The 21582-nt window shown below is 41.7% G+C and overlaps 1 protein-coding gene across 6 annotated transcripts in view; it reads left to right on the top strand.

The window, feature by feature from the left end:
• The window catches only part of AMMECR1 (AMMECR nuclear protein 1), a 123671-nt gene extending 102441 nt beyond the window's left edge, over positions 1–21230 (top strand). For 2 of the 6 annotated variants that reach the window (XM_083596028.1, XM_083596027.1), the window contains 3 exons: positions 11656–11746; positions 14532–14628; positions 16797–21230. In XM_083596028.1, coding sequence (XP_083452154.1) covers positions 11656–11746; positions 14532–14628; positions 16797–16911 — 303 coding nt within the window. In that variant the 3' untranslated portion in view covers positions 16912–21230. Of the gene's footprint in view, positions 1–6325; positions 6434–8603; positions 8708–11655; positions 11861–14531; positions 14629–16796 lie in introns of those variants that run through there. The other 4 variants (XR_014543691.1, XR_014543690.1, XR_014543692.1 and 1 more) reach the window with 4 other exon arrangements.
• Positions 21231–21582: the final 352 nt, after the last annotated feature.

Genomic DNA, 21582 nt, shown 5'->3' with positions numbered 1-21582 from the left:
CTGTCTAAATTCTTACTGTTTTGTTGCGGAGGGGGCAGGTAGTCAGGGAACTTAGGGCTGAGCTGCACATTACCTTGGCAAATCTGTACTCAGAAAATTATTCCTTCTCCCTTAGAAGTGCTCTCTCTAAAACCCCCATTTTCACCCACCCAACTTGCTTCCATTCTTTGAGCTTAGCTGATGGGGACGATAGGCCAGTGTGATAAAAATGGCACTGAAGAACCTTTTCAGGAGGCAACCAACAGCTGTGGGAAAGTTTTAACCACCCTCTTCCACCAGGTGATTATTCTCTGCATGCCCCACTACAATACTTTCCTCACAAAGAAAAACACAAGGTTAAGAGCATTCGGATTTCCTTATGCTGCATCATTCCACCATTTAAAAGAAATCATAAAGGGATATGGCTATGTTCTTCCTCCAGCACCTGAGGCATTATGCCTCCAAATGCCAGTTGTTGGGGATACTGCTGTTGCACTCTTGCCCTGCTTGCAGGCTTTCAATAGGCATTTGATTGGGCACTTTGAGAACAGAATGCTGGACCAGATGGGCCTTTCGTCTAATACAGCAGGGCTTTTCTTATATTCTTATAGATACCATTCAGCATCAACAAAAGTAGCCACTCATTTATTACCACTTAGAGGTGCCACATAATGTACTTAACCTTTGCTTGGTTAGGTACTCATTCTAAATTACAACAGTTGGGAGAAAGAAGGAACAGATTTCCAGGAAGATTGGCAATCAGTACTTAAATGTCAGAGAGTAGTGGACAGCAGAAGTGGCTGGCTGGTTTTTTAATGTGTTTTCAAAATCTTGGCATTTATTTGAAGGGTCTTCACAATGGAAACTAATTGTTCAGCGGGACTTGGGGTGCCTTCCCCCCTTTATTTCCTAGTATCCTTTAGGCTGTGGTCTCCTATATCATTGTAGGCAATGGTGAAAAACCATTTCAGTCTGAGGGTTGTATTGTCTCATGGGCAACTTTCTGGAAACAGCATGCTAGTGGTGGACAGCAGCACAGATAAAGTAGGTAGGGCAATGTTTGTGACATCTATCTTTGTGCAGTGGGCTACATTCCAGTCATAAAAATGTTTGATAACAAGGGAAGGAGAGGACCCACTTGCACACTTTTCCGTGCAGGCAAACAAGAAACATTTAAGCCAGACAAGGCTCTCAAGGATGGTGAGGAGGAAGTGAGAAGGTGCCAGAGAAAGGGGGCATGACCTTAGGAGTAGCCTAATGGCTGGACAAGGAAGTGTGGAGGGCAGCATTTGGTTCTCAGACCTGAGGTGTGTGTCTCTTCCCCCCCTCCCCATTTTAAGCAAGATGGTAGCATCCTTTGAGAAAGAATGAATTTTATTGAAATATGGGACCTTAAAAGAATTATTCTCCTCTGACAGTGAGACAGCTTATATCATCCGTGTTTCTTTTAAGGAAGATGCAGTTATGCAATGTGAATGGCCAAAGGTAATTTCAAGATGGCTAGAATATGATCTTAAGAGAGAATGTAGGTCTTCCATCTGGCATAACTGCTCATTTCCAGGTCCTCCTGAAAGGAGACCTTTCTTCTGTAGGTATGCTGTTAATGATATTGTGGGAGCTAATACAACAAATAACTGACAGGTGCGAAACTACTTCTAAATTTCAGGTGCTTAGATGGTTGAATGTGGTGCTTTTTACGGCAAGTGAAGCTAAGGATGTGACTCAGGGATGCATCTGCACTTTGGTGCAGGCAGGCAAAGGATCCCCTCCCCACTGGATAGTTTAATATTTTCCCTTGAGAAATACATACCTCTTCAGTGGGGGATGAGTGAATTGGCTGTCATTATCTCCCATATGTTGTATCCCCCACCACCAAATTGCTGTTGTTCCACCTGTTGTTCAAGTATAATTTGCATGTTTTCCAGCTACTTGCCAGAAGAGTCACTTGGGACCACAGTGTACAAATACAGGCATTTTCATTTGCCCCATTCATTCTTCCCTGGCATGGCTTTGTGGGACTCACCCTGCTCATCAGCTCCTGCTGTCAGGAAACTGGGCATGTTGTTACTGCATGCCTCTCAGAGCAAGGGCTTCCCACCCCACAAACTTTGCCAGTGTCTGCATAAAAAAAAAGCTGACGCATTACGTAGGGTAAAAGAAATGCCAGTAGCTAAGGATTGGTTCAAATGCGAACATACTATTCATCAAAGCAGTTTGAGTGGCCCCAGGGACACAGACACATGGAAGAAGAAGTAAAGAGATCAGCTGGCCACTGGACCATAGCTCACTGGCAGAATACATATTTTGCATGCAGACAGTCCAAAAATTGATCCCCAGCATCTTGAGGTAGGTCTGGTAAAGATTTCCTGCCTAAAACTTTGGAGAACCATTGCCAGTCAGTATAATCAACTCTCAACCTAGGTGGATTTAACTTGCACAATTTCAACTTTATGCGCTTGGCAGCCAGCCAACTGAAATCACACAAACACACAGAAGGCAGAGAGCTTAAAAGCTCTTTCTGCGCTATCTGCCGTGCTTACTGTGCTCCAGAAAACTCTCTCATGGGCTCTGGAGGCCTTCGCAAGATCTCGCAAGATCTCTGATGGCCCTCAACATGTCATGCCAGCTCTGGAAGATAAGATTGTTCATACAGGGGTGGTTCCAAGGAGTTATTTTGACTATCTGCAATTTTGGCTTTACATGCTACCCAAAGAACATAACCTCCATGCAAGATGCGATCCTACTCTATAGACAGGACTGAACTAGATGGACCAATGCTCCTGCTTGTTATTAGATTGCTTCCTATTGCTCCCTTTTACATGTGCTAAATCTTTGGATGTGCAGGGCCAAACATTGCTTCTTCCTCACATCTTGGTCCTGGAAACATTCGGGCTACTCCATGCAAAGCAGTTTCCTAGCATCTGAACTGTATGCCAATAATGGGTCTGACCCTACTTTTATCACAGCAACAGACACATAGGACGACTGTTCTCATCTCCTTACCCTAGTTCTTGAAATTTCCTTTCTTCGAGTGACATTCTTAGTACCTTCATCCCTCGACCACAGCTAGACCCTTCCCAGAATAAAGAGTATTTGGGCTGCCTAGATGACAAGACCCCGCTCTCGGCCTCACTGATGTGGTCCAAAGGAAAGCAGAGCAGTACATTTGGCACCAGCTTGGCTGTAGGTGTTGCTGGAAGGTGGCATACAAGCCGCCATCCAACTGTCTTAGGGATTCTACTCCAGATTGGTATAGCTTTTTCTTCTCCTAGAGATATCCCACAGGGCAGCAAAGGTTTAGGACCAGAGTTTTTCTTCTCTCAGAAGGGCTAGCTTTCTAGGTGGATGAGTCCCATCTGCCCCTCACTTCCCTCCACAGCATGTGCAGGAACTGCCTTCTTGACCATTGGTCCCACTATTGGTCTCAGCTGCTCAATCCGCAGGAGCCTTTATTCAAGTGCATGGGAAGTCCCTAACACATCAAGGGTTTGAGAACCATTGGCTCCCCTCACCTCATTTAGCCAGCCAGTCGAAGCCGTTTTCAGGGTGTGGCAGCTGTCATATGCTGACAGCTTTAGGAGTCATAGATGAGAGCTAGGAGCATCTGCCTTAAGAGGGGACATGAGAGGAGCAAAGGAGACATGAAACAGGAGAGAGAAGGAATGATAGCTTACATTTTCATTCTGCCTTTCCTTCAGATCACTTAAAGCAACTTAAATTTGTTAATCTAGTGATCCAATCAGGATCAGTGCACTGACATTCATTGGATTCAAATCAAGGTTTGATTTTGTCTCTCTTTAAATACCTTTACTGGATTCTTGTCTTCTCCTGGATCCTGCACACATTTCTTGTTGTGGCCTTTAAAGCTCTCTCTGGCACTGCCGCCCCAAACTTGCTCTTAATATGCCAACATATTCCTGCCTTTGTTCATTCAGTTCTACCACCTTCACTGCTTGAAGGCCTCTGGCTCCCACAAAAGAGTCCTACCTCCCTTCTATTGTCTGGAACTAACTCTAAAATGTCTCTCTCCCTTTCTCTTTTTTCACTTTAAAATCCCTCTTCAAAATCAGCCTCTTCCATGAAGTAATTGACACAGTTCCTTGTAAACTAAGCCTAGACTTATGCAATTGTACTAATCACATAGCCTTGTTCTGTTGTCTCTCTCATGATTAATTTCTAGATTATACGACCTTTGCAACAGGTACTTGTTCTCTCATTCTTAGTGAAGCACCATTGCACATGTGCTCCCAAGAACACAGAATTTAGAGCTAGGAGCAGAGAACTGTAGTTGGAGGAAGAAGAGACGAGAAGGGAGATTATTTTCTTTTATTAAAAAATGCAGGAGGATTTAACATATTTCAAAGTGGAGGTGTAGGAGGGAAGGAGAAATAGAAAAGGGAGGGAGGGAGGGAAGAAAGTATGTTGTAGGGTTGATGACTCCCAGATCATGTCAACATTCTCTTGGTGAAGAGAGACTGCAGGATGTAAATTGCAGTTTGTGCAAGTGTGGCAACGAGAGAGCCAGGAAGCCCTTTTGAGATCAGGGTAGCACAGCTGTGCCCAAGAAGAATGCCAAACTTGCATGCAGGAAGAAAAAAGACTGGATAAATTGTCTCTCTTTCTCCATAAAAGCCAGAAAATTCTGCCACAAGAGCCAGAGGCCAAGATGGAGCTAGGCAGGATTCTCACCAAAGACAGAGAGCAAATTTTGCTCTGTCCACATTGCTGTCCTGCTTGTTTGAGTGAAACTACTCTCCTTTTTTCCATGGAAAACTTAAGGAAGGAGAAAGGGTGCAGGACTACTTTCCAGTGGTGGTTTTGTTAAAATTCTCTGCAAAAGCCCAGATTATGGGCGGATAACCACCTTCCCTTTCCACCATGGACAATTGTGGGGAGGTAAGGGGGGGAGTTTTCTGCAGAAGGAAGCTACAGCAAAGTGCAGCTTATATCTCCTTCAAAAGCCCAATACAAGGGCGAACAGCTCTCTCTTCCGCCAAGTTCTCTGCATATGCTAGAGAAGTTATGGAAGGAGACTACAAAATAATGGCCTGGTTAGTAAACCCAATGGTCTTACTAAAACTGAAACACCACATACATAGAGAATGCAGGCATATGACAGTTACCAATTTCATGCAAATGGTGATAGAGGGATTATAGTAGACAGGAACTGGGTGATCAACGTCTGGTATTAGGCTTGTTCCAGTCCTAAACAATAAAGAAACTTCTTCATGTTGTAACTTTTGTTCATCTTGTTATTCTTCAGATTTTTTTAGTCCTCTTGCAGTCATGCTGATGATTACAGTGTCATTCCCAGGCCCCACCCAGAAAGTCAAAATTGCAGAATAGGCAAATTGAAGGGGATAACAAAATCTTTAGGTTTAGTTGTTCCTCTGTTGAAGCCCTCCAGGAGTTTTAAACTACAATTGTGTTGGCTGGGGCTTATTGGAGTTGTAATACAAAAACACCTGGAGGGCACCAGATTTAAGGTTCTCAGTTGTGTTATGAATCTCCACTGCAATACTCATACTTTAAAGCTGCCACTTTCAGGCAGGGTATGGTTCAAAATATTTTTCCATCCCTGATACGGCTTTAGGAAGGGATAGATAGATGGATGTGCGTATAGTGAAACTCATAAGAGTAGATGTGATTACTGTATTTCTTTCAGTGTATTTGCTATGAACTGGATTCCTGTTGCAGCAAGCTCAAGAGCTGTGTGTACCTGTAGAACTCTTCCAAAGCTGTCATCAGAAAGGAAAACAGTATCAGAACTGGCTTGCCCCATTGAGTGACTTCTGAGAATTAATTTCTCGTATGAAGTTTCATTATCTGGGCCTGTCAAATTTCCTTTTGATGTAGCTCATTGATGGTAGATGCTGGAAGTAATTAGGTGGGTTTTTTTATCTAGTTACATTTGCTGCATCCATTTATCGTGTGTTTGAAATCCTTGTGGATAAGAGATCAATGATCTCTTCTTACTGCTGTAGTGGTGGTTGGTCCATTTGAGTCTTTGATCCCACATTTACTAGACTCAGCTTAACAAAATTATTTATCAGATCCAATGGGAGGTAATAGATGTCATTGTTACAGCTGCATTTGTGCTGGATGTCTCATTATCTGATGAGGTTTAGATTTGAAGCAGCCTCTAACTTCTAGAGGGGTGGGGGAACCTTTTAGGATGATCCACTCCCTGAGAATTATGGATCTCACTGCTCTCCTGGTGTCTCCTGGAGATTTTTCTGACTAATATGATTAACTGCCCAATCAATGCCCTGGTTGATCTCTAGAATTTGGAAGTAACATAGGCTGTCAACATAATTGCAACCATACGTCCTCTCCTGTCTTGTAGAGTTGGACCATCTCCTTGGTTTTCTGAGGAGTGGGTTCAGTGAAATGAGAAGGATGATGACTAGAGCATAAGTGACGAAAGACTTGGGCCAAATCCGACCATACACAGGTAAGAGCCTATTCTGTGACTGTGTTGGTGGCAAAAAACAAATCTTAACAATATCCACTCCTTATGTAGATGCCATAGTTATAGCAGAATAGTTTCCATGACTCTAGGACTCTGCCTACTCTGTTTCCTATGGATGCTTTTCAGTTTGTACAATCTGATACATGGACAAGATTCTGGAAGAGTTGAGACCCACCATGTTTACTTTTGACCTGTCCCCATCTTGTCTTTTTAAATCTGGCAGGACAATGTTTGGAGTGTAGGTCACTGAGATGATAAATGCCTCATTAAGGGAGAGCAAAGTTCCAAACAACACTTAAGATGGTTGAAGTTAATTCCTTTCTACAAAAGCCATTGCTTGAATCATCCAATTTGAACAACTATTGCCTTGTCTTGGATCACAATGTGTAGATCTGCCTTTTACCAATACCATCTGGTAGGCCAGCAGTGCCTTTCCTGGAAATGTTAGACCTAGGCTCAGTCATTGATACTCAAATCATGTTTTTAGGTTGGGTTACTGTAATTCATTATACATGGGATTGTCCTTGAAGATAGCCCAGAAACTTCAATTGGTGTAAAATACGGTCACCAGGGTACTGTCTAGGGCTAGGTCCTTTACCAGCCTGAATGTTTGCTAATTTATTTCCAGACTCAGAAAATGATCTGGGACCATGGCATCTTAGAAATTAGAATGGCATTCTACTTCAGCTATCAGATGTGGGTACAAAAGAGAGGGTATTTTTCCTGTTTTTGGCACCCGGGATGTGAAGTAGTCTCCCAATAGAGTTATAACAAGTCCCTTGACTGCCCGCCATTTGGCAGGCTTTGGAAACAGTCTGGGACATTATCAGAACAAGACTTCACTTAGACTGCTTTTAGCCTACCACTGCTTTCAAATATTTATTGTACTCAGTTGTTTTATGCTATTTGCATTATTTGTTATGCTGTTTTTATTGGCTTTTGCATTTTTTAAATTCCAGTATAGAAAGGTAGCTGTCAAGGGTTTGAGGATCAAGGGAATTTGGCCTCTCGATTCCAATATGCTGCCTGCCCCCAGGTCATAGTTCAAGCCTGATCCAGAGTCCAGGTCTGTGGCTGCCCATGTTGAAGGCAGAAGTTACTCTCGGCCCCAGGGTAAACCAACCCCGAAAGGAAGTAAACTGTTCCCACTTGTTTGATTCACCCAGTTTGAGTCAGGAGATTCTCAAGTTGCATACCAGATGTCCCCAAGGAGCAAGAGCGAAAAGTACCACTCTCTGCTTCCTGAAGCCTCAGGCAAAGTCAGCCAAATGCATAGTAGCAGAAGGTGACCAAAGTGATCCAAGACACTGGTTTTCGAACCAAAGCCTTACCTAAATAACCATGCCTAATGAACCTTGTTACGGAAGGGTTTAGGAAACACGCACACAAATAACAAAACCTTGCCTAAACTGGATACATGACAAACACTCTTTGTCCCCTCAAAGAGGTGTGGCTTAAGGTTTTAGTCAGAAAGTTCAGAACCAAGATAGGGGACAAAGGAGTAATGTTAAGGAAATGTCTCATGCCCTCAAGCATAGTAACCTGCTTCTCAGCTGGAACTTCCAAAACTCTTTGATGAACTCATGACAGCACAGTTGAAGAATGTTTGCCCCATTAATGGACTGGTCACTTTCGGCCTTGAGACGCTGGTACCAGATAGCACAGGTGCAATAATTTTGCAACTGCTAACAGTTTGCTAAAAGAGAGAAAACTGCTTTCTCATAATTCCAGATCTTACTTCAAAAGTCTAAGCTTCTTGCTCAACTGAAGTTTTAAGAACTGAGCCAAAGTTTGGGCACAGAACTGGTACAACATCTCAATATCTTGACAGTAGCAGATGGGATTTTGTCCCTTCCTATACCGTTGCCGGTTTCCATGAGATGGTCTGCCTAGACACCTGGAACCCATTCTTAGTTAGGCTACCAATAAAGTGGTGGTTATCATCTCTGGACCCAGTTCTCAACTTAGTCGATCAGTTCCCAGTCCTATGCAATTCCTATCTTTTGTCTTGTTTTGAAAGCCTTCAAGACAAAAGATTCCACTGTGTCCCAAGGCACCGAATTCCAAAGTTGAAATGCTATTATATTTCAAAACGGTTATTCTCGCGTTTTGTGGCTTAAATCCATTGTTTCTTATCCTATGGGGGGAGCAGAGGGGGTGAATTCTTCTGCATTCTCCGAGAATATGATATGCGAAAATTGTGATTGAAATGTAGCAGTTTCTCCCGGTCGTTCTCCACAGAATCCAGAGCAACAGGTGTGTGTTCCAATCAATGTTTGATAAAATATTTCTATATTTTCCATGTGTGTCTGATAGAAAGTGGTGGTGAAAGCTTCACAGGAAAATGTATAAACATCTGGTGGTTTCACACATAGAGCCAAGCCATTGCACCTCGGTGCTACAGAAAGCCAAAAAAATGCCTCATGTTTCTAAGTCACAAACATTCTGCGGTTCTGGATACTTCTGATCTTCCCATTTCACATGGGGCCATTTCTGTTGTAGGTAGTGTTTGCTAATTGTCCTGCAGACATACAGTTTGCCCTTCTGTTTAGAAAGGGTCCATAAGTAAGAGATAAACTTCTTTCTGGCTCCCAGTCCACATGTCATTCCCTTTAAAAATGCTTTAAAATGTTCTAGCCTACTGTCTCTAGTGCATATGCTACCACTGCATAAATCATTCAAAAATATTTCCATGGAAGCCACCAGTATTACTTCAGAAAGGGTTCATAATCATAATCCATATTTGTGAGCAGGAGATGTTTATTTCTTCCATGCTCACCTTTAGCTATGCCTTCCATCTTGGTTTTTCACATGGCATTAGTGTTTATATACTGATTTCCAGAAGAATCCTCTATTACACCCCCTCTGTATTGTGTCAGCCTTCCATTTTGTGCATTGGTATAGCACTGTTATCCAACCCTGATTACAAATAATTGGGGCATATAATAAAGTCAATCCACAGTAACCTTGATCTGATCAGATTTTGAAACATGCTTATCCTTTCACTAAAACAATTCTCAGGATTGCTAACAACTGCAATTAAACAGCACAGTAGTGATCCCTTCAGGAAATGCTAGGTGCTAATCTAAAAACCATTAAAAACTCTGGGAGTGCAAACAATTTAACCTGGCATCTAAAATATGCCAAATTTGGCACTAGGTGAAAGGGAGGATTCCATAGTTAAGATGCCACAACCAACAAATTCTGCCCCTGGTAGCTACCCTTCCCATCTCAGAAGGCACCCAGAACCCAGGCTTTCATGGTTATTTTAGTAAACAGGAAGGAACAAGTAGTCTTGGTCCCACAAGACTTAGAAAGATGAAAGGGCTCACAGGTCATGTTTTGACATAATGCTAAACCATAACTTTAGTTCTTGGTCAGGGAATGGGAACCTACGACCCTCCAGGTGTTGCTCGACTCAAGCTCCCATCAGCCTCAACAAGCATGGTATTTGTAACCTCCTGGGAGGAAATGGATGTAGGTTTGTCAGGCAGGGAGTGTATGTGAAGATCTGCAACATCCATCTGCATCCCAAGTGGTTTCTTCTACTCCTCTTCAACCATCCAAGTGTCAGCTCTTGGACTCTTCTACCTTTCCAGGCAAGCTAAGGTATCCAAGCACAGTGGCATGTCTTTAGCACAATTGTATCCTTGGATGGGTTGGTATGATTATTTTTTCCTAGGGGCTGTGAATATATAATGGGGAAACAGTGGAGGTCCCATTGGTGATTAGCTCCTCCTGTGCAGTTCTGATTAGGTATCTAATAAACTGGATCATAAATCAGTTTTAAATTGAATCCTTCATCAGTCTTGGAAATAGTTAGTTTGCATAGTCACACCTGACTCTCCTGTTAAACCTGGTTGGTTAGCCTGCCTGTCTTTTGCCTCTCCGTGGCAAGTTTCCCAGAGATGCTGTAGTTAACTTCAGAGCCAAGTGCAAATCTCCATTGCAAATGGTTGTTTCGCTAACTTTGGCTGTCCCAGCTTAGAAGTCTTAGGTTTGTGCAGAGAATAAAATGGCTGGCTTGCATGTATGAATTGTCATGAAATCATTTGCACTAGTCTTTGCTTATTCTTAAATGAATTTGTATTGGGAAGTTCAGTGTATATTAGTGTACTATAAGTTTAGAGTTCTCAAGGGTTATGAACACAAATGCTACTTCCTTCTCCCATGACGATGTGAAAGTGAGAATAATATCGGTTTTGTATTGCATTCTGAAATATATCTGACTCTGCTAACTGGGTGGGCCTCCTTGAGCCTCAGTATTCCAGTGCACAAGTCTAAGCAGGCATGGGGAAGACTTTTGTTTGTGTGTAATTTTTATGAAAATACGGCTTTTGACGCCCAGCCAATTTATCAGTAATCTCAGTTTGACATAACTATTACTTCCACATGAAGACTACTCTAAAAAAGAGAATACAAATAGTTATATAATAGGGTTCAGTGTGACTTCCTTGAGACTGTGGGATCGACTTTTACACTTATCTTCTCTGAAGCAGCTGTAAAAAAATATTGCAAGTCTCTTGTGTCACCCCATCGAAGTCTTAGCTTGTATCAGTTCTGTAGTTCTCTGTTTGGGGGCTTATGATTGCGTAAGCATTTAGATATCTCTCAAGCCACTTTGAATAAGTGAGATGCTTTGCCATGAAAAGGACTCAGAGGGTACCTTTCAGAGCCTTTAATTATTAAGCTATCTATTTGATCCGTTGAACTTCACCAAGCTGCTTGGCCATTTGTTAAAATGGAGTTAGTCCTATTGCTTTTGGTAAGTCTCTGTTGTAATATAAAATAGCTGCTTCACCTGGACATGGACAGTCACTTCAGCAGATGTATCCTATGTTGAGTATAGCAAGAACACTCCATCACTTTTGAGAAGTGAGTGGGAGCAGATGTGCTCACATAGGAGACAGTAGGACTCAACTTTTGCCGACCTTTTATTGGCTTCAGTAGGAGATGCTGATGGAGTCATTCATATTCCATAGCATCCTAAGTGAAGGATATGCTTCTTTCTCCTCAGCTTCTCATTCAAGAGAGGCTAAATGTGACTTTAAAAAAGAATACCCTGGAAGAGCAAACAAGGTCAAGACTTGGGATGACCTTTTTTTAAAAAATGCAGAATTGACTCTTTGAGATTTATGTTTCTATCTCTTTGTTTTCATTTTTCTTTTTTTCAATGTCCTAATAATGCTGTCCATTTCTTTCAGGTGGGTGTACATGGTATTAGAATAGAATTCATCAATGAAAAAGGATCAAAACGCACCGCCACCTACTTACCGGAGGTTGCAAAGGAGCAAGGTCATTGTTGCACTTTATCTCATATGCTCTGGTGAAGAATTTAAACATACCTAGGAACTTAAAATGCAATATTTGACCTTGCGCGATGTCAGATGATGGAGCGATACTTTAATTGTAAGGGATGACTCTTCTTTAAATGCCACTTATGTATCAATAGAAAATAACGGATTGTGTCCAACTAAGTCACACTCAGAGTAGACCCACTGAAACAAATAGACCAGTTAGCCACATCAGTTGGTTTCAGTGAGTCTATAACTTACTTGCATACAACCCTAAGTCCCTTTATTGGGAATCCTTCCATACATTGCAGCAAGCTAGCAATGTGCTACAGTAAGGTAGCTGAGTATGAAGATCAGTAGCATGCCAAATAGGAAACGTAGAGCAACGTCCACAGGGTCTCTGTGACAAAAAGCTGCTCTTTGGTGCATGGGGCTATCATCAGCAACATGGCGAAAGTATTTTAAGTAAGTGATGAGACAGTTAATTGCTATAATGTTCCTCTTGTCTGGCGGTCACTGTTGGTACTTCATCTGCATGTACTTCGATTTGCTGCTGTTTGGAGGAGACTCCGGCCTCCATTTTTCTTTGAGATGTTTTGCACTTTATGGTTTTTAAAATGTGCTTCTAAATATACGATGTGTGAGTGAACATTATTGGAAAAATGCAAGTCAGTGTGCCAGAATTGAGTGGCTTCAACCTGTCAAGTGCCCAGCAGGTTACATACATACTTGGGTGTTGCTGTCACAGGATGTGGGGGGTAGGCATAAGGCCAGGGGAATCAATGACACAAGAAGCCACATTGTGATGCAAAAATACTATGTGACACAGAGCCTCAAATTCCAGTATTAAATTGAAAGCTGCCATTGGCCAGGATCACCTATCAACATAGAGCGGGTGTTGCTCTGTCCCTTGGCAACTCTTTGGTTAAAAACCCAACATGGTTTGCAGCAAAAGTTAAGAGTAAAAATTGGTTTGATTTTGGGCTATAAGTGCCTGTAAGGACTGCGCTTGTGTATGACTCTGACCCTCTTCTTATCACAATGAAAACCATGCACTAGTCAGGACTCCCACCTAAGTCCACAGTCTGAGGCAGTCTGTCAGCAGCCCTGTCCCATGCCGTGCTATAGCAAAGGCACTGAGCTGTCAACTTAATAGTTTGGGAAAACTCAGTGAACTTTGTCATTGACTAATTATATGAAATAAAGCAGCTAATGTATATTTGCCAAAGGTTTTCTCAGCATTATTACCTTTATTGCGTTGGTTGCACTTTTTCTGCATCTCTGTACATGAGTTTCGAGTTTTTTAAGGCATCTCATTGGATTTCAAGGCGTCTCAGTGGGTTGTGTCCTATGTTAGTCGTACTCAGACCCAACCCATTGAAATTAATGAATGAGGCTAACTTAAACCCATTAATTTCAGTGGGTCAACTCATGAGTAGACCTTAGTTAGGTAAAATCCCTTGTGTGGACTGGGAAGAGATCATTTTTTTAAAAAACAACAACAACCTGTATTGAAATGCTTGGGATAATTGTTCATCCTTTATCTTCTAAGAAGCTGTAAAGGTCTCTGGAGATAACAGGCTCTCTAGATTTACAAGGCAAATGAAACCAGGGGCGGGGGTGGGAGGGTGGGAATGTTCTCTGAAACACAGTGATGGTTGGCACAGTCCACCAAGTACCACCACTGCACAGTCACCATTAAAAATGGGCAAAGGTTGATAAACAGTTGTTTGTGGTTAGATTGTTCTTCATTAAATAACATTGTTATTTTGCTCATTGCTATGGCACAGCATCTTTGATAAAGTGTAAGTTATGCATTTGCTGATCACCATTTTGTACTGAGATGTAAAATAGGGTTCATCTTAAGGAACTATGAAGTAGGTTACTTCTAAGCCATGGCTATTATCAGTTGCCCACCTGTAATATAAGCATGAAATAGGAACATAGTTCTGCTTCTGCTTTTGATTTTTTTTTACAAAATGTTTATCCTGTTCTTCCTCCAAGGATCTCAGGGTGATACACATAGTCCCCTCCCTCTATTTATTGTCAGCAATAACTCTGTCTCAGAAGGCTGGACAATGACTTATGATCACCCAATGAACTTCAGAATTGGCTGAGGTTGTGAACCTGGGTCTCCACGTAGTCCAGCATTGTAGCTTGTAGGTGGAGGTCCCGTGGACCTCCAGATAGCCTTTGGACTGTAGCTCTCATCATCCCTCACCATTTGGCCAGGCTGGCTGGGGCTGATGGGAGTTGGAGTCCCAACAACATCTCAGAGGGTTCCCTAGCCTTGCCCTGTTTTGATGCTGCAGTTGAAGAGAGTGTCTGTCTGTTTTACCTTTTGTGGGGCCAAGATTTAACCAACATACATGCAATATTACCATTAGAAACTTCAATTGCAAATGACTTCATGTAGTTTTTTAGTGCAAACATGGCAGCAAATTTCTTGTTTGCTTAGTACATACATATTAAAAACAGTTATATGAAGCTGCTCTTCCATATAAAACATCACAAGTAAGTATACAAACTAAAAGCATCAAATGTTTAAAAAATGAGCTCTAGAAAGCAGAATTGTGTGTGCCTTCTGACTTCCCACCCTTCTTCACAGGAAGAAATAGGTCAGATTTCTTCTTGCAAGGGCATTTTTCTAGGTGAGAGAATTTGCATGCTACATGGTTAGACCTGGCCCTGGCGTCTACACAATGTCTTCACTAGTTATGCCTTGCAATTTGGCTTTTGGTTTCTGTGTTCTAATAGTATTTTCCTCCCCTGATGATTCTCAACAGGATGGGACCATATTCAGACCATAGATTCCTTATTGAGAAAAGGAGGCTACAAGGCTCCAATTACAAATGATTTCAGGAAAACAATAAAACTGACCAGGTAGGAGCCCATTTTTCTCTATGCTTACAATCTGCATTTCATGGGCACGCCAGTTTTATTATTGGCAAAAAGTGAGCTGTTTCCTGCAGCATCTCTCCTGATAATGGCAGCAAAGATCTAATAATGACGCTTAATAGAATATTCTCCCCTTTCTTCTGCATCTGGATCTAATGGATTCTAGGAGTCTGGGCATATTAGGGTATTAGAGCTTTGCAAAGAGGAATTGATTATGATGATGAACAGATTGCAGTATGAGAGAGCAGCAGTCCTGAAGCTCTTCATTTAGAGGCTGAGGCAGTTGCTTTCAGGCTCTTAGCCCAAAGCAAATGTGACATTAAATGTATAACTGTATTAGCTGCAGGATTGAGGCTGTCGGCAGAGGGGGCTTAACCCTTTCTCCCTGTGCTGCACCCCTGCTGAAAATCCCCTGCTGCTTTTGTTAACTGGGAAATGTTTGTTTGTTTGTTTGTTTGTTTGTTTGTTTGTTTGTTTGTTTGGGAAAGTATTTGTATACCACCATTTCATGCAATACAACATGGAGGTGCACGGCAGCATATAGCATAAAATGTAAAACACCACAAAACAGTATACAATTACTAAAATGACTGATGATAAAGAATAGACACATACAGTGATTAAAAGTAGGCACATTGAATGAGTTCATGCATTTAACGTCAAAAGCTTTGGCCCTCACATTGGAGCACTGTGTCATGGCTGGACCAGCTTTTGTGCTGAACAGATCTAGGATCAGTTTTGAGCCCTTGAAAGCTATCATTGGACTTGGCCATTGTTCTGGGGTCTTAATTTTACCAATTTCTTGCAGAGCAGCTTCCCTCGTAGCTCCATATTGGCACTTGGGTCAGCCTATAGCTTATGATCTATGCCAGAGCCTGTGACCATCCAGATCTGGCTGCAGCTGATATTCCACCATGCCTCATTCTAACTCAGGCTCAGGAGAGTTGGGAGTCAAACATCTGGGTGGCCACAGGTTCCACATCCCTGATCTTTGCAAATTTGATGGAGATGTATGGTCCTTTTAACTAGGCACCACTTCCCCAGTCCTGTACACATTGCCGAATGGGTGGACTTAATTAGACCCGGATTGCAACTGCTTCAATTTCAAGCCAGTTTAGCTTTTAAGGGAAACTTTAAACACAGCAGAACAATTCTGCCTTTTTTTCTCTTTAATGGCTAAATGTTTGCCGATCTGTGCTGTTTGTGTAATTAAACATCAAACTACCTTTAAAGGCAATTCCAGAACTATTCCAGATAAGTGCATGTTGCTGCTCATGGGCCAGATCCTGTGTTGGCAGCCACACCAAAATGCACATTCATCCTTAGTAGAACTTCTGGTTTAATTTACAATGCTTTTGTCCTCATGGGTCTTACCTCCCTTCCCATTTAACCTCACTACTTCATCTTCTTTGGCGATTCATTTTATTCTGATATATCAACAGTTGCACTTTTTAAATCATAAAGGTAAAGGGACCCCTGACCATTAGGTCCAGTCTTGGCCGACTCTGGGGTTGCGGCGCTCATCTCGCTTTATTGGCCGAGGGAGCTGGCGTACAGCTTCCAGGTCATGTGGCCAGCATGACTAAGCCGCTTCTGGTGAACCAGAGCAGCGCACAGAAATGCCGTTTACCTTCCCGCCGGAGCGGTACCTATTTATCTACTTGCACTTTGACATGCTTTCAAACTGCTAGGTTGGCAGGAGCAGGGACCAAGCAACAGGAGCTCACCCCATTGCAGGGATTCAAACCGCCATCCTTTTGATCAGGAAGTCCTAGGCTCTGTGGTTTAACCCACAGCGCCACCCGCATCCCTTTTTTAAATCTTAGCAGTACATAAAACAGGTCCTGTGCGTGTGCTTAGAAGGCGATTGGGCCAGATCCGGCCCCCGGGCCTCAGTTTGCCTACCCATGTCCTAGGTCATTGGTGGATAATGGATCATAAAGGGGCGGGGAACCTGTGTGCGGACATATGTGTGTCTGGCCTCTATACGCAGACTGCAATGTGTGTGCATTGTGTTACTCACTGAATATTTTGCAGTCAGAAGTCTGTTTCTTGATGTGTTGCTTTGGGAAATCCTGAACATTTCCTCCTGTTCTTTAAACCCTTCTGTCTCTGTTTTTCTCCCTCTCTGCCCCCATCCCCGGCCCCTATAGGTACCGCAGTGAGAAGATGACCATGAGCTACACAGAATACCTTGCTCACCGTCAGCATCATCACTTCCAGAATGGCATTGGGCACCCCCTCCCACCATACAACCATTATTCCTGACACTGAGCCGCATGACCAGTCCCTGGACTTCTCTGCAGACCTCTTCCCAGGAGACCCCGCCCCCTCTTGGTCTAGCTATCTCTATTACTGTACAATTTTATGATGATAGTTTCCGTTGCCATGATGGCGCTTCTCCACAGCAGGTTAAGTTCATCATGGCAACGGATGGAAACGCTGCATCATTACAAAGAGCCCCTTCACTCTCTTTTTACAAAATCCTTACTTTGGCTAGTATATAGACCTTTTGGGATTCTTTTGATATAAAACCTTAAAATTCTAACTTCATTAACATTGAATTATATCAGTCAAGTTTCTCTGTAAGACTGTGGATGGAAGGAAAGAGTATAATGCTTAAAGGGCTTGGATTAGAGAATACAAGCATGATTAGCTGCTCATAAAAACAAAATATACAAGATTTAGGTCAGAAACTTAGACTATGAAGGAGGCCTCAGTAGGACTAACTGTACAATCCTCAATGTTCCTATAAACTTGTTTTGATTTCGTGTAAGTAAATATGTGAGCCTCAGATCCTTCTGATAATCCTAGGAGAGGCAGATTTTGAGATGAATTGCTTGATTATGAATAGAAGGCAGCTATGGTTTTTGCGTGGTATACAATGATCATATAGGAAGAATTTTATTGCAAAGCCAGTTCAGGCTGTATTGGCCAATGCATTTGCCATTTTAATTGCTGCACATCTAGGAAGGCGGTGTGCCACCTTTTTACTCATGGGACTCAAGGCCTTCACAGGCCCCATGTATAGCAAGGTGGCTTGTGCATGAGTGACTGTTTGCACCAATGCCATTCTAAGACTTCAAGGATAGAAGCTGCTTTTGTGCTGAAGTCGTTGGCATGTAGCAGCTGTCGTATAAGGAAGTCAATGGATTTAGGTATTAGTGCCTTTGACAAGGATGCAAGTTATCAAAATAATAGGGGTGGGGTATAGGGATAAACTGGAGAAAAGATGGCTATATTGAACTCCTTTCTCTATTGAGAGTTGGTGAGGAATGAAATTAGTTCGAGAGCAGAAATCGGTTTTCTTCTCTCTCTTCCCAACATATTCCAGTTGCCTGGAGTTTGTTACAATCAACCAAACGCAATTACTGTTTTAAGTAGTCATGGTGGTGGATATGAAAAATGCGTTTGGATTTAATGAGTTATCTGAATGGTTCTGAGCCGGAGGGATCAGCCCTGTGGCAATGACTGTCTTTCTGTCCTACGTGAAAGGGGCTGAAAGAGTTATTGTCTTGATCAGACTCTAGCAATGAGGAAGAGAGACGGGGAAAAGGCGTTCATGAAGTTGGAAGCTGTTAGTAGTTTGGGACTCACCTTATTTAATGTACTGACAGAACTCTCGTGGACAGTGATGAAGTGTATATTCAAGGGGATAGGCTCTTTGCTAAACAGCCCTGTGATCTTAAGATGAAGAGCGAGATATAAATTTAATAAATAACAATAATAAATTTTGGAGGAACCAAATACATTTTCACAGGAATCCCAGCATATTTCATTCACTAGATGTGGAGTTCATATGCATACCTGTAGGAGGATAGATGAGTGTGGGCAAAACCAAACACTATTAAATGTCAAGCAGCTGGTTAAGAATCCTCAAATGTACTCTTAATTCTCATACGTACAGAGAGGCAAGCAGAGGGTGGCTCTCACATTAACAGGGAAGCTAGCAGAGAAAGTTCTCACAGGGAATGCTGTCATTTCCTTCATCCACAGCATTTGATGTCCAAATATTAACTTTCTGTTTTAATGCCTTAATTTTAAGTGAGCAGAAGGCCTGAAAACACAAGTAGCCAACAGATGTCTGGCAGACATTGCAGGTCAGGAAAAGAACTGGCCATTGCTTCTGTTGAAGTTATGTGGGGACCCTTTCCATTTGGGTGTTGGAAAGCAGATTCACCTTGAAACAACAGGTATCAACAAGTGGCTTTCTGAATGCAACTTTTTCATTCTTGCCCTTTAAAGGGAAACTTGAGCACAAGCTGAAAAAAAATATTATCTGCTGCAAAACATTTGAAAAATCAGCCATGGCCACCCAATCCCATCTTTCCTCTGTTATCTCATTACAGCTCATGCTTCTGGGTGAGCTCATTGTTAGAAGTTTTTTAAAAAGATCTATTATATATATATAAATATATGTGTATTTAAAGGTGCTAATCAACCTTGAGCAGGTCACGTGACTGGTCATGCGGACTCGGAAATCATATCAGATTTTTTTAGAAAAAAAAAATCCTCAATATATGCAGATGTTATACAGAATTTCTTACCAGTGTAATAATGAAATACTGATTTAAATAAAATATCCTGCAGGGTTTGAAGGACGAGGTCAGCAATACTTCCCACCATGGCTTGGGGGAGGAAAAAGGATCATTTTGTCTACTTTTTTGTACACAGTGTAATGCACAATGCATATTTGTCTATGTTTCAGTAGCTGTTGCTTGGGAAATTAAAACTAGTTCAAAGGGTTATACAAACTGGAAAGGTGTGCTTTAAAAAAAACATGAAAAACCTCCAGACCCTTCTGAGCCTATCTTGCATATGTTCATTTAGGAAGAGTTCTTGCTTGGCATGTTGTGAGACAGAAGCTTCAGCAAATGTTCTGTTTTTACATATAGATGAATCTGTTTTTTGCTGACATTTTTTTACTGGCACTTACCTCTTGAACATGGAAGTGCCAACGACACAAAGGATTATGTTTCTTATGTAATTGTAGGTTTATTCGTACAAAACATGATGTACTTCACAGGAACATTGTAGCTCTGTTTGCTGAAAACAAATCAAGGAAAAAAACAAGGCTTGAAATATGCCTTGTGGTTTGTTCCTAAATATGCAAATTGAAATTGGAGCATTTTGTGTTGATTTTGAAAATCCCAGACAGATTTCTCACCTTCCTGTCAATATTGATCACTGAGCTTTGGGCAAGCATTGATCAGTTACTTTTGCCTTATTTCATTCCAAAAGGCGCTTTTGTTCTAGCTTTAAAAGTTTGCTTCCTGCACCCGTGTGGTATGAGGCAGTTCCAGAACAAGTCTCTCTGGTTATGCTGAAGGAGAGTTGCGTCCCTGAGCTGCACACACACAACATACACAGTTCCAGTAGCTGGAAGAGTCTTGTGCAGTGATGTGTCTTGCATCGTTGCCACTTTCCCGCTGGGGCCGCAGCAGGCTCCGGTGGGATGGGAGGTGCTTTGCACCAACCGCAACACAATTGTCAGCTGGAAGCACCGGGCCACACCACACACCCCGATGCGTATGTGTATCTCAACCTTTTCACTTGTCTTCAACTGTGCAGGTTCTTGAAACTGTTGCCTGGAGTAGATTACATCTCTTGTGTGTTGGATCGAACCAAAGAATCCTCCAGCCAAGCCTAAATGCTGCTCCTAAAAATAAAAATAAAAAAGCCTGCCTTCCAGTCCTTCCAAAATCCCTGCAGGATGAAATGGGTTAACTTTTTTTTATTTTTGTACAGTTTCTTAACTGATTTTTTGCTAGTGATGTTAATTGAATTAAGTTTCGAGGAGCCTAAGCGACTCCTCCAATGAAATAAAACTGGTGACTTTTTGTGTTTTAAATAAAATAATATAGAAACCCGAAGTGTGCCTCTCAGATTTTAAGGGTTTCTGGTTACATTTATTAAGACCAGCAATGATTATTCTTTATATACAAAGATATGTTTTTTTTCCTTGTTTTTTTTATTACTGTTTCAGAAGAAGACTAAAAAAATGAATAAAAAAAAAATACCTTCCTTTTGCTCTGGATCCAGTAACTTTGCTGGTACACAAATGCACTGAGAACAAAAGAACTTTTGTAACAACTTATGACTGTTTTGTATATCAAAGTTGATTCTTTTCAAAAGATTGGATCTAGTTTCTAAGTTATTTTCGTGTTTTATATGTTACAAGAATTAATGGTTCACCAGCATAATGAGTTCTTTAATGCAACAAGGTGACACAAATGGGCAAAAAAAGAAAAGCTGCCTGGAGTAGCTTAAAGGCCCCTATTTTTTTCCTTCCTTAGTAACTTGACTATTGATTACAATATTATCACAGATTACCACAAACCTCCTACCATTTAAACTAGATCCTTCCATGTTTATTTGCTATTAGTGTGAAGATACTGTTGAATAAAATGGGCATTTTTATAAGTATGGCTTAAAGGTAAAAATGAGGAAAAAGGAAAAAAAAATCTAGAAGGTAATTTGTGGGTCTGTGAGATAATGGCTGTGGAAAGATATTGTAGTAGTTTTAACACTATTGTTATTACCTTTTAAATCATTTACCCAATAAAAATAAGCAGAAAAAGAAATAATCACTGCTTGTATTTATGCTTTTCCTTCAAAGTGTTTTGGCCTGGTATATTTCAACCAGATACGTTCAGCTGCCACCATTCTGCAAGAAAATGGGAGATAGGGAGGCTTCAAGTTAACCTTGAAAATGCATTTTAGCTTTTCAATATGTAAGCAGAGGGCTTTTCTTTGAAGTACAGTAGGTACCCGTGAGGGGGTAACCATACTGGGTGAGCATCATGTAAGATTTAAAGGTGTTTCTACCTATTGGCAACTTGTTAGCCAATTCACTGTACAGTGGTACCTTGGTTTACGAACTTAATCCGTTCCTGAAGTCCGTTCTTAAACTGAAACCGTTCTTAAACCGAAGCGCGC

Source organism: Podarcis filfolensis (assembly GCF_964270895.1).
Source record: "Podarcis filfolensis genome assembly, chromosome: Z".
Taxonomy (NCBI): domain Eukaryota; kingdom Metazoa; phylum Chordata; class Lepidosauria; order Squamata; family Lacertidae; genus Podarcis; species Podarcis filfolensis.
This window is presented reverse-complemented; position numbering and strand designations above follow the sequence as displayed.